General features: G+C 52.2%; 1 protein-coding gene across 1 annotated transcript in view; it reads left to right on the forward strand.

Annotated features, from left to right (window-relative positions):
- SGSM1 (small G protein signaling modulator 1) overlaps window positions 1-393 on the forward strand; it is a 42,766-nt gene extending 42,373 nt beyond the window's left edge. Inside the window, exon 27 of the mRNA XM_050906912.1 lies at window positions 305-393. Coding sequence (XP_050762869.1) covers window positions 305-393 — 89 coding nt within the window. The remainder of the gene's footprint in view (window positions 1-304) is intronic.
- Window positions 394-13,004: the final 12,611 nt, after the last annotated feature.

Below are 13,004 nucleotides of genomic sequence, written 5' to 3' on the forward strand. Positions count from 1 at the left end.
GGGGGAAGCCACCCTGCCATCCTTGGCAAGAGCCCACCTTGCCGTGCTTGAAGGGAGCTGTGAGCGTAGGCTGTGCTTCCTGCTGGCTGTAATCATCCCGAGATGAGGTGGTTAATGGTGGCTCTTCCGAGTCAGGTGTCTCTGCGAGGGATGGTGCTTGGGAACTTGGGCAGGAATTCGCAGCTTCAGCTCCTGCCTGGAGCTCGGCTGAGAAGCGGAGAGCTGTGAGGCTGGGGGGGACTCCTGGAGACGCCGGGCTGCTGGGGTCTAGCCTCTTTGTGGGTTCCTTCTGTCTGTGTTCCAGAAATGGCTGAGCGGCACAACACCAAGCAGATCCTGAAGCTGGCTCGGGACCTTGTCTATAAAGTCCAGACTCTGATCGAGAACAAATGAAGGACATGGGGAAGACGAGGCATCCAGACAAAGAGCCGGGACTCCCCTTCAATGCTTCCTCCCCTTCTCCTTTTTCTCGAAGTGCCACGCCTGTGGAAGTAAGGTAGTTGGACATGTGCTGCTGTCTAAACTGGAAGTACCCTTAGCTCTCCAAGTGCTGTGTTCAGTGTTAGGTCCAGGGGCCCCGGCTCAGATCTTCGCAGCCTTCTTCAGTGACTTAACCAAAGATCCGTACGATTGCATTTTATTGCTAAGGACTTGCTTTGGAAGCAGGACCCAGGCAGTCGCTTCCTTGCCTTGCTGCAGCAGAAGGGCAGCAAGCGTGGTTACCGCCACAACTGCCGCGGCAGTTGCCAGCATCCCAGCTCAGAGCTCGGGGTCTGGGAGAGCAGAGCTGCCAGCCCTCCTTGGGGCCAACTCCGGCTCGACAGGCTTTGTTGCGAGGAAAGAAAGCTGCTTCCTTGGAGAGCCGTTACCCTGTGGCACGGGGAAGCCAGCCAGCCCTGCAAGCCTGGGCGATACAGGGATGCTGCCACTACTCAGTTTCTTACTAACATTATGAGGTTCTGCCAGTAGCAGAGAGGGACTTTGATCACAGAAATTCCTCTTCTTTTGATCTTGTCCCTTGATGCATAGCATCCCCTTTAGTCTTTTTTTAGGGCTCTGTTCTCTCCCTGGGATTTTTACGTTGTTTATTACTACAATATCTGAGCACACAAGAGTTTCAGCTCTGGATGGATTTTCAGAAGAGCTCCAAATTCAGCATTGGGTTTTTCTTTCAAAATCCAGCCTCTGTAACGCTCTCTGAACACTGGAAAATCTGGTCCTAACCTCCTCTGGGAGCTCTAGACTTGAGGTTTTCTTACCTGCCTTACTCTAGCTGCTGGTGTTAGGAGTCTGGTCTCCCTGTCGTTCCTCTGCAACCCCTGTTAGGGGAGAGCTCCTCGGAAGGCAAGTCAGAGCTCCTGACGTGGGTGACTGTCCTGACTTTCCCTCTGAAGGTGCCTTCCTCTCAATTAAAAGACCAGCTGCTCAAAGCTAGACAGCGCAAACAATCCCCTTGGTGCCTGCAGGTTTTCTGTGTGCTTCTGGGGCTGGCTGCAAAGCCCCCTAAGTCCACTGAAAGTCTCCAGTTAGGTCTTGGTGGGCTTCTTTCACATGCCTGTGAAGAGGAAAATAGCCCAAGGTCCCCGAGTGGTCTTTGCTTTTGGAAGATGCACTTCTGTGGCCGCTTTTCCTGCAGTGGCTCTCCAGCGTTGCAGCCCCTGGAGCACACTGCATGAAGTGCCTCTCCAGCACTACCAGCGTGAGAGCTGAGCTGCTGTGTCATGCTGAGGCTGCGCTACGGAGGGTTTGGATTCATTTTTCAACTCAGGTAAAAACAATAAAGGAAAAGGAGAGGTGTAGGCTGTTGGTAGGTCTAGTTCAGGCAGGGAGGGCTTTGTCGTGGCCGCAGAAGGCTGCCATGAATGTGTGCTTTCAGCAGCAGGGAAGGCGCTGGGTTGTAGCTCTCTGTAAGGGTACCTTCCTCAAGTTTTGCTGCAAAAATTTGTGTTCCCCCTCCATGCAATGTGTGATGTGTGTGTGTGCTGTCCTCCACCCCTCTGCAAGACAAGGCCCTGCTCTTCTCTTGCTGTTGGAGTGCTGCTCACCAGAAGGGTAAAGGGGCCCTTCCCTTCTTCTGTGGAACATCTGTCTGTGCTGGCTGTGTTTTGTATTTACTTGTAGCATGTGTCAGATGTTGCTTGCAGAAAAAAGACAGATGTGAATCTGCAGAAGAGAAAACTGCTGCTTCAGAGAAGTTCTGCAGAGCGTGGTGAAGCGGTTTGCAGATTCTGAGCAAATCAGCTAGTCTTTCTGCAGTACTGGGACGCAGAGGTTGCAGCTAGAAAAACCAGGGAACAGTAGTGCGTCCTGAACCCTTTGGGGAAGAGGACTGCAGCAGAGGGTGAGAGCAATGGGGAGCCTTTCATTTCTCATAATCCCAACAAGCAGATGTGTACCAACAATCTAGGAAATTCTTTCGAAGCAATTTTTTGCATTAAATCTCCAAAGAGTGCTTGGTCTGTAGTAGCACAGGAGGCAAAGGCATTCGAGCTTCAAATCTGCCAGTTTGTGTGTGAATCTTTCATCTTTCCACCAAGCAGAGCGAAAAGCTCGTGCCCTCCCTGCCAGGCTGTTCCTGTTCCCTCTAGATCCTAGGACAGGTAATAGTCTGCCTGCATCACCTTCTCCGAAGGGGAAGGGCAGTGCTCTGTCCTCCCCTTTCTGAGGGACAAGAACCAATAGGTGAACTTAAATACACTCTTACCAAGCAACGTCACTGACACTTTATCTTTCAAGCTTCTGTTTTTCTTTCCTTGGTTTTTAAACAAAAACAGCCAAGAAATTCTGCACAATATTTGCTGTCTGTGTTAACTGAGAGTGTCTTTGGGCCGCTCAATAGCAGTGTTTTTTGAATAACTTCTGGGGGAAAAAAGTATTTATTTATTGATTGTACATTACTGTGTGTCCTTGTATACTGAAGTATGTGAGCGTGCATTGTTATGCAAATGGAGATATATCTTTTCAATGTTCTTTACAATATCTTGTAAATGTTTACCAGAGAATTGTGTCTATATATAATATATATATATGGTATAGAGAGAAAATATGTGAATTAAGTGGGTTATTTTTTGAGGGGGGGGAGAAGAAATCTTTTGCTTCTAAGAACTGTGTGGTTTCTATAGCACCGATTCCATGATGTGCCAATCTGTCACTGTCCCTGACCTGTGAGAATTGTTCTGGTGCAGCAACTGGAAGCTCAGAGCAGAACCACCGTCATGACCTCAGCTTGGTGTGATTTTAGTTCCGACTTCAAAACTGGAAAAGAAGAAAAAAAGGAGTAATAAAAAAAAAAAGCTTTGTTCCAGCTATGGTGCTGAGTCGAGTCCGCAGGAGCAGACCTCTGCTCGAGCTGTGCAGGGTTTCGTGCCTGCCCTGGGATTCGCTTGGGGAAGAACAGTTGCAGTGTTGAGGCTTAGTGTGGGTTGCAAAGCGATTGGATTGCCCAAAGAATATGGTGTGTCATTTAAATTGGGCCTAAAGTCATTCTCCTTTGCAGCTGATCGTACCGTTTTGTTAGGGAGTATTACATGAGCTGTACAGAGTGCTTGCGGAGCTGATCCGCTCTGCTAACTAGCGCCCATCCAGACCAGCTCTGCTGAAGGCGATGCCCCCCACGCACTGCTCTGCTCTAATTCATACACAAGCCAGGGAGAACCATCTGCTCCCGAATACTCCCGGGAGAACTCGAGTCTGAACTTGGAGGTCCAGCTTTGTGTACCCGTGCAGATCTGAGACAGAAGACGTGAACGGTTTCCAGGCCCTGTGCTGGTGGACGGTGCTCTTCCCCGGCTGCCTGCCCTGCCAGACCCTCGCCATGCTGCCGGCATGGGAGCGGGCAGGACAGCGGCTGCGGGAGGTCAGAAATGTGGTCAGAAATTGCACACAGGCTGTGTGCAATAGTTCCTGTGCTCTGCCCTTCCACAGCCCCTGTCTGCATGTGGTCCAAGCTCGGTTTGGAGCATCTTATCAGAAGATAGCTGTAGCAGGAGCAGCCGTGCTCCTCGCTGACCCCTCTGGGGCAGCCGCTGTCTGACCGGCAGGTTTATGTGCTTGTGGAGACCCATAGTGAAGCAACGCCAGGAGTCTGGGGCTCGAGATCTATTCGATGGTTAAAAGCTACTGAAATTCAAGCAAAGTTTTTTTTTTTTTGTTGTGCAGCTGCTCGTAGGCCTTCTCCTGCCTCAGCCTCTCCTGCCTGGCTCTGCCCCTCTGCTAGGCTGCCCTGAGGTAAAAGCATTATTCTGGGTTTCCGACAGCGTGAATCCTCGTGGCCCTGCGAGACGGCACAGATCTCTCCCAGCTGTGCCGCCGGAGGATCGCCTGTTTACCACGGAGGGAGAAGCCTGTCGCAGGGGAACGCTTGCCCATATACAGTAATCTTGTCTGGCTCCTTGGAGGAGAGGAATGTCTCATCCCAGCAGCTCCATGCAGCTGAAATCCACCCCGTGCAATGGCACGACAAGCCGGGGACTATCTTTAGCCTGCTGTTGTTCGCTCTGTGGGACCAGGGCCTCGAGCTGCTGTGCCTGCTGACTCGAGACTGCTGCATCCTTCCCCTGGGCTCAGCGAGGTTTGCATCCCACTTGCCCCCAGCCCGTGTTCTCCGCTCCAGGTCACTCCAGAGCTGAGCCTGAGCGAAGGACCAACTCCACGGGCCGAGCTGTTCGGCTCACGTTGCACCCGCACTGGGCATCCGCAGAGGTGTGGGGTTTTCACTTTATCTTTTGTTAGAGCTGCTCAGCTCGCGGATAACCCCGGTATGTTTAAATACAGTGAATGTTTGTGTCCTGGCCCCGTGTTCCCCCAAGGGAGTTACTAATGGATTCTCTTTCTGCATTTGAGCTTTCTACTGATGCAACCTACCAAATAACTCTTGGTATCCATCTCTTTTAGTGTTACTCATGTAAACGCTTTAGAAGTTGTCTTTGTTCCTAAACGTGTGATTTTTATAGGAGTTTTTCTCTTACTGTGGCAAGTCTCTGAATTGCTTTGCTATTAACAATTTTCATGAAGACTAAGAGGGTTTTTTGCCTGGGAACTTCTTGCTGCCACCCTGTTCTGCTCTCATCCAGCCTCTTACATTTTGAACATCCCTTAACATATCCAAATATACCTTTTATTGTAACTAGAGCCAGCAGTAGAAATGCAGGTATCGGCAACCGTTGTCACTGATAAGTAAAAAACAGATCAAGAGAAGTGACTGTTCTTGGTGTGTTAGCTTGGAATCGCAGTTCTGCTGGGAATCTGTCCATGGGCAAGCTGAGCCCATCCCTAAATCCCACCTTGGAGAGACAAGCCATGTGGCAGGCTGGTGGGGAAGAGCAATTTATGGGATGAGATTCTTCTTATTCTTTCTTCTTTATTTATTTACTTATTTTAATCTGGCTGGCTAGTTTTCCTTTCTTTCCCCGTTTACATTGAGTAGCTGGCCAGTTCTCTGCACTGGGAGCCACTGTGGCAAACAGTCCTCAAAACAGGTATGGGACCAGTTTCAGGATTTCCATCACTGAAGTTTGCTTTTAAAAATGTCTTATACTAATCTTGAACTGCTGCTCTCTGCTGTGGCATTGCTGTTCAGCTAGTGGTAGCCTCGGAGCCCATTCATCAGTGGGGCCAAAATGATTGTCATTTCATCACAACATCTGTCAAATATTTTTCACTCCGTTTGGGAATTTGCACGAGTACCGAGCAGTTCTGGGCACGTTTTCAGCATTTTACTATCGCGTGAGCACAAATCGATAGCGAAAGAGCACAACTTATAGATGAAGTGACAATTTTCTAGCAATATGGCAGGGTTGTAACTCTCACCAGAACCACTTTTCAGAAATTCTTCTAAAAGTTTTCAGATACCCTGGAGCAGATAAAATGCCACTTACTGTTGCCTGCTGTTCCAGGCACTCCAATGATCTTCAGTCAAGGTCATTATCCTCTTTGCCTGCCCTGAAGTAAATGCACATCGCTGATTAAGGCACATGAAGTCTTCGTGGTCCCCAGTCACACTCAACACGTTTATGTTTTATGGTGGCAGCGTGGCCCAAAGGTAAGGTTGTTTTGGTGCCACAGCTGTGCGTTTCTACAGCTTAGAGTGTTTGGATTTCTTCTAAACTTTGTCTGAATCCTGAATTTCCTGGAGAATGTACGATGTTGGAATAGCCATAGCAGTCCTTTAATATGTGTCTAATTTTAGGTTACTGATAAGCATCTTCAACCTTAAATGCCCCTTCAGTAGTTGAATAACTTCCTTTTTTACATTGATTTTGCGCACGGAGACTGAGCAGGGAGCCCAAAGCCGGAGCTGCAGGTGATGGCCTCTGCTCCGTGTCTGGGTGCGATGGCTCCCGAGCCGCTGGCACACAAAGGGTCTGCGGCCCCATCGGCTCCGGGGCCAGTTCTGCAGGCACAGCCGTGTCCGGAGCAGGCGGGTTGTGTCCCAGCCTCTGCCCCACCACGCAGATCTGCTGCTGTCCTCAGCAGAGGCTCTTGGGGCTCCCGGAGAAGCCCCCGCTTTCCTCTGCCCAGCAAGAGCAGCCGTCGCCGATGCCCTCGGCGGGGGCGAGAGCCTCTGAGGGGCTCAGCACGTGGCAGGGGACGGGCACTGAGTGCCGCTGAAGTGGGAGATGGCTAGGAGGAAGGCCGCTTTTCATCACCTTTTTTTATAAGGGGTAAAAAGCACCATTTATCCTTTTTTTTTTTTTTTTTAAATAAATCAATGCTAAAATTTAAACTATGCACAAGATCTCAAAAAGTACATGGAAGTTTCAAGAATCGGTGTGGCTTCACTGCTAGGGAAGATAAAGAATTGAAAATCCTAATACTGGATACTGAGATACTACAAATTTCATTTTCATGACTACGTAAGAAGATCTACTTAAATTCTCAGAAATTCAGTCTCTTCTTGGGGAGTAATTCCCAGGAGCCAGGGAAGGAGAAAGCTGTTTTTCACAAACGGAATAAACGAGAACCTTTGTTGAAAATCCAACTCGGATGTAACCTTAGACCCGTGATTGTCACTTCCCTAGTGCCAAGGGGTGCTCTGGAGAGCTGGGCAGGGTGAGCGGGTGACGCTGGGCTGTCGCCCTGCCGCAGCCGTCGCGGAGGTGACAGGTACCATCCCAAGCTCTGCGGGACACGGGATTACCTCTCAGCCGCAGGGTTATGAATGTATCTGATGTACTGGCGTTAGACTTTTACGTTGCCCTACACGGAATTGCTGCTTTTATATGTTGGATGCCATTTTGGTCTCTGGGAGTCGCTCTATCTGAGCTTAATGAGCACTATAGCTTTTAATATATTTGTAGAAGTGCTGCTAATGTTCTTAGATTATTTGAATTCCACACTGTGGTATAATATCTGTTTTATATTATTTTATCCATGCTCTTGGTTTTTTTATGTAAACTGTTCCTTATTGTTGTTCAGAAAGAAAAATTAAAGCTCTATTCTCTATGGTTAATGTATTTTCAAATCAATAAAAACCTGGTTGTTCTTTACGGCTGCGCAGTCCCTGGTAAGACAGCAAACGTGGAGTACCCCGAAAAGGCAGCGCTGACGCCTTCAGAAATGCTGCTTCCAAGAGCACTGGGGGTTATCTGTGCTGCTTTCATCTCTGGGGGAGCAGTGGCATGCTCAGGTGCTTTTATCCTTGTTTTGAGGACAGACTTCTGCTTCCCTCCTCAGAATACCTGCTCCCTGTTGCTAGAAAAACTGCTACTAATTTTTAATGAGCACTCAAAGCCACAGCAAAATAACTGGGCCTGTATCAACTTTGGTCTGGAAAAAGCTCCTCTCGTTGCTGCATGCATGTCGGTAAATGCTCACTGGTGCCATTAATGAAACAGTAATTCCAATGAAGTTAATCTGCACCAAGCTATTTTTGTGCTCCCTAAGCTGCTGACAAGGAATTTTTCAAAGTAAGAATTAGCGCGTGGCCTGAGATCTTCTAGAGCGGAATCTTTCGCTTGCCCCCCTCCCGCTTCCAGCATTTCTGTCGTGGGGAACACACTTATTTTCTGAAAGTTACAGATAGCTCTGCCCAGCACTGCGCTTGCCGTTCGGTTTATGTCGTGCTGTGCAGCAGCTTCTCTTGTTTCCTCGCAGCGCTGGCGAGGGGAAGGCCTGAGATCTAATGGTGCCTCTTGGGTACAAGTGAATCGGGGAGGAGATCGTCCCGGGGCAGGCAGAGGCGTGCTGGTTTCGTCCCCCCTGGGTGCCGTGGAGCTGCGGCGTGCGCAGCCCCGCAGGCAGCAGCTGCAGCTGGGGTGCAGGCAGCTGGGGTGCAGGCAGCTCGGCTGGAGACCTGCCTGCATTTCGGCTGGAGACCTGCCGGCATCTCGGCGGAGGTCCCTCAGCACCACAGTCTGGGGGGAGAGAGGCGAGAAGGGTGCTGGGCTGCAGGCCGGCTCGTGCAGGGGAGTCCAGGCGTGGCCGAAGGGAGTGGGATGGGGAATGGCTCTGGGGATGTTTTGAGAAGCCTGGCTGCCTGCTGCAGTTGGGCAGAGCTCCAGGTCTCTGCCCATGTGGGTGATACCAGGCTCCCCGCGGTGCTGGGGGTCGTGTGTGTCTTGTCCAAGCATCTCCTTTCCAAAATAACTCCAAGGAGAGTGCCATCGCCGCCGGGCTGTGCAGAGATCTGCCAGGAGCCGCACGTGCGCGGGGCGAGATGCTCTTCAGCATCCCGTTAGTCCCGGCCTCCGGCAGGGCAGATGGAGCCGTGCGGGGCCGCTGGTCCTCGACCCCCAGGGGAATGGCAGGAGGCTCCTGGCTCTGTGTTCAGCCCCCCGGTCATGCTGGCGTGACCAGCCGCACCATGGGCATCCGTGCTCCTGTCCCAGCACACCCGGCTGCAGGCTGCTCCGCTTGCTCGCCAGCCGAGTGACTCGTCTGGGGCCAGGGCCAAGTTTTACCAAGACCCTGAGAATCGCAGGGTGTGGGATGGGGGAGCTGAAACGAGCTGGGCCTGAGGGGGAGGCGGGAGTGCCGCGCTAATGAATTGGAGAGGTTGGAGAAGTTCTGGGACAGTCCCGCACGGCAGCAGCCGGCCAGCACACGCTCTGCCACAGCTCAGCCCTGCTCCACAGCTGGGGACCCGGGGAACGGAGCGGGCGGCAGCGGGGCCAGCCGGGGGGTGGGCAGGGGTTGCAGTGGGCAGGGGGAGCCGGGGGTTGCAACCGGGCTGGGGAGACACAGCCCAGTGCTGGGGAACGGCAGCCCTCCGCATCCTGCAGCCCTCCGCATCCCGCCGCCCCGAGCTTGCCGGGGGTGGCTCTTCCCCGTGATTGCCCTTGCTCAAACTCAGACCCTGCGGCAGCTCCGCACACCGAGTCCCGTTCCCGGAGCCAGTCCTTCGCTCCGCAGGAGGTGGAGAACAGCTTTGGCTCTGCAGAGCCGAGGGCTGGGTCCCGGGCTCCTGGATCGCAGGCTCCTGGAGGCACGGAGGCAGCCGGGTGAGGAGCGCGCACCGCAGGATCCCCAGCAGCCGGCGGGACGATGTTAGAACTGCGTTTTTGAGGGGATTTGTATTTTCACATCACTCCCAGCTTTCAGAGCCCTCCTTTGCTCTTGTCAAGTCCCTCCTCTCTGAGGGACCCCGCTGTCACCTCCTCTCTCTTTTCGCACTTCTCCCCTCTCGCCCTGTTGCAGGGCGCGTTCTGATGTGCATCGTGGTCCTCGCTTTCCCCGACTGCATCTCTTGGCCTTCTCGGTCCAGCCAGCACGTGGCCTTGCTGCCTGATCCTGTCCCTCCCGGGGCAGATGCTGTGCGCAGCCAGGCAGTGACACCTCCTTGCCTCTGCTGCCTGCTGCTCTCAGCCTCCCCGTACCGTCACCTCCGTCCTTCCTCTTGCTGTACCCGCCCTGGTAGCGTGGGGAATTTAAACTGATGACTGTTACAGTGAAATAGAGCACTTACAGGCTGCCAATGGCTAGGGAAGGGCTGGGCCAGATCCTCGGCCGCTGTGCAAAGAGGGTGAATTGCACCAACGCACAGCGGACGGAAAGGTGGCAGAGGGCCCCGGTGCGAGGGCAGCTCCGGGCCGTGGCACAGCCCAGAGCAAGGACGCGGTGGGGATTTTTTATATCTGTGTGTGATCCTCTGCTAACACAGACGGGGTGTGCAGAAGGCAAGGGAGTGCTCTCTGTAACAGTGCGTAAAATGACCTTGGACTTGATCTCGTTAGCTTGCCTTGATATTTCCTGGATCTATCTCTAGACCTTTAAACTGGCAGCGATATGACAGGCTGCGGTGCCTTTCTCGCTGCAGGTAAGCGGGTAACCGGAGTGACAAGGTTTTCATTGAAAAATGCAAGGAGGATGAGAGGAGAGCGGGAGGACGAGCCGCTCGTGGGTCCCCGCCTGCGCTCAGGGCTGGCACTTGTCATCCCCGCAGACTCCAGAAGGTCTTTGGGTGCTGGCGGGGGCTTCCAGCGCTCCCCGGGGAGGGCGTTGTGCGTGGGAGCAGGGAAGAAGTGAACCCTGACCCTGGGAGTGCTCGGTGCCATCAGCCACCCTTTAACGATGTTGTGCTTGTCGGTTCCTGCGCTCGCGCTGGGAAGGCAGAACAGATTTGCATCAGCCCGAACGTCATGTTTTAAACAGCAGCAACCAAGTTTTAATGCATTTCTAAAAATGGGATAGGAGTGAAAGCAAGATTGGGTGCTAGCTCCAGCTTCCTGCCTCTACATACTTATGAGAAGAGCCTTAATTAAATAAAACCTGGTATTTAATTAATCCTTAATATGTTTGCTTCTTGGGGCATGTTTGCTCTAATGGCACAGCACCAGTTTTTAGTGCAGGCTAATTGATTGCCAGGGAACTCACAGTTAAGAACTTCAAAAGGGTGATGAAGACACTCCCCAAACACGCATAGTTTGCAAAATGTCAGGGTGAGATTCAACCAGCCCTTGCGAATGTGTTAATTACCTGGTATTAATTGGCAATCTAATCACTAGAGGCCAGGTCCCCAATGTGCAAAAGCAGAAATGCTCTGCATTCATGGTGTGGCAAAAATCCTGCTGTTTAGATGGAGGAAAGTAAATGATCCTAAAAGTGAATTTCATTAATTTTTAACTCAGGATACTTTCTCACAAAAGCAGATATCCTGAGGTTGTGCTTTGAAGTGCACTTACGTTGCTACAGCCACCGAAATTTCCATCAGAATTGCCACCTCCATGCAGCGGAGGAGACAACAGGCTGCAAAGCAGCTCCTGAGCGGCTGCAACTTGCTATCCGGTGCAGGAAGAAGAACCGATCCCAACGTCGTGCACTGGGCTGCAAACGAGGGCACTTCAGGAGATGCTTCACCATCAGCCGGTGTCGGAGGGCGGCAGCTCCTCCGAGGGCGGGAGGGGTGGTGGCAGCCCCGGTATTTTCCGTGGTCGGTTTTGATCCTCTGCTGCATGAGTCTGAGCCCTTAGGCTGCCTGCGCGAACGCAGCAACTGCGGCTGACAAACCAGTTTGACGTGGCACATGCCCAGGGCAGCCCAAGGCGGTGGCTGCGTCTGATGGGGGGCGAGGGGGCAGCCGAGGGGCCGCGCTGGTAAGGCCGGCAGCGTGGCTGCCAGCGCCTGTCCTAACACAGCCTCCCCGCAACGTCGTGGCACACGGCATCCGCGCAGCGCCTCGGCCGTGGCCGCAGCGGCTGGCAAGGACCAGGCGTATTTATAGCACATTGTTAACATGCATGAAGGAACACGTTAAATCTCAGCACAAACAAAGTACTTCTAGTCTAAACACCTACTTCTGCTAAGGTCTGCTCTGCCCTGCGAACACCTCTAGCTACATCTGACTTGTTAAGGTGTTCTAACACGTATGGCAGAGATGCCCTTTTCCAGGGAAAACAAAGCCAGTATACAAAGGTTTACCCACTCCTGGGTGTAGCGATACCTGGGCAGCTCCTTTGGAGAGCCCCATTTTGCACCAGCACAGCACGGTTTGCACAGGCGCCGCTAACTTACCCCGATGCCAGGGTAAGGTGTGCGAGCACAAACCGTGCTGCCAGCCTCGGGTCCCCAGCCTGCCCAGCAGCGCCGAGAGCCAGAGGTCTGTGCAATAGGGACGGGCTTTGCCAGCCTGGGATTTGGAGTCTCCTTTTGCTAGATTTGTGTGCGGTGGCTGTGGTGGAGCAACTCGTGCTACGGTATTTCCAATGAGCTGTGGATGTGGACTTTTTACACGGGCATGTAGTGATAGGACAAGGCGTAATGGCTTTAAACTGCAAGAGGGTAGGTTTAGATTGGATGTAAGGAAGAAGTTCTTCACTGTGAGGGCGATGAGGCACTGGCACAGGTTGCCCAGAGAGGCTGTGGATGCCCCATCCCTGGAAGTGTTCAAGGCCAGGTCGGATGGGGCTTTGAGCAGCCTGGTCTAGTGGAAGGTGTCCCTGCCCATGGCAGGGGGGTTGGACTAGATGATCTTTAAGGTCCCTTCCAACCCAAACCATTCTATGATTCTATGATTCTATGATGTACCCCACAGCCATGGAAAACAAGCTCAGATACAGGAGACAAAAGAGCAGGGATGTGTTAAGCCGTTTCTTAAGCACAAGGAAGTAGAGTGCTTTTTCCTGGAGCATTTCTCAGAAAGTGAAAGCATTTCTGCAACACTTGTCGCAGCTGCATTAGAATGACATGTAAGCGTTCATGATATTTATCAGAAAGCTCTCAGCTATGATAATGCACAAACCGAGATCATCCGTGCTGGTTTAGACAGAAGTGTATTTTCCGAGTAGCTTCCAGGAGTTCAGCAAGGCTGTTCGGGAGCAAGACGCTGTCGTCACTGTGAGGGGACTCAGGGTTCAGCGCATGGTCTCTGCTTCAGTGACTGAGCTGGCCATTGGGTCGACAAGTTTATTGGAGCTTTTATTAGTTCAGCAAATGGAACAAAGATACTCGCCTTTATCACTTTGACTAACAGCGTGTTGTTGTTGGCCGAGTTACAGGAGTGCGAGCTGAAATCTGAGTCACTCTTCTGCCTGGGAAAACAAAAACAGACTCCCGGGAAATCTGCTTTC

The sequence above is a fragment of the Gymnogyps californianus genome, chromosome 16 (genome assembly GCF_018139145.2).
Source record: "Gymnogyps californianus isolate 813 chromosome 16, ASM1813914v2, whole genome shotgun sequence".
In the NCBI taxonomy this organism is placed as follows: Eukaryota; Metazoa; Chordata; class Aves; order Accipitriformes; family Cathartidae; genus Gymnogyps; species Gymnogyps californianus.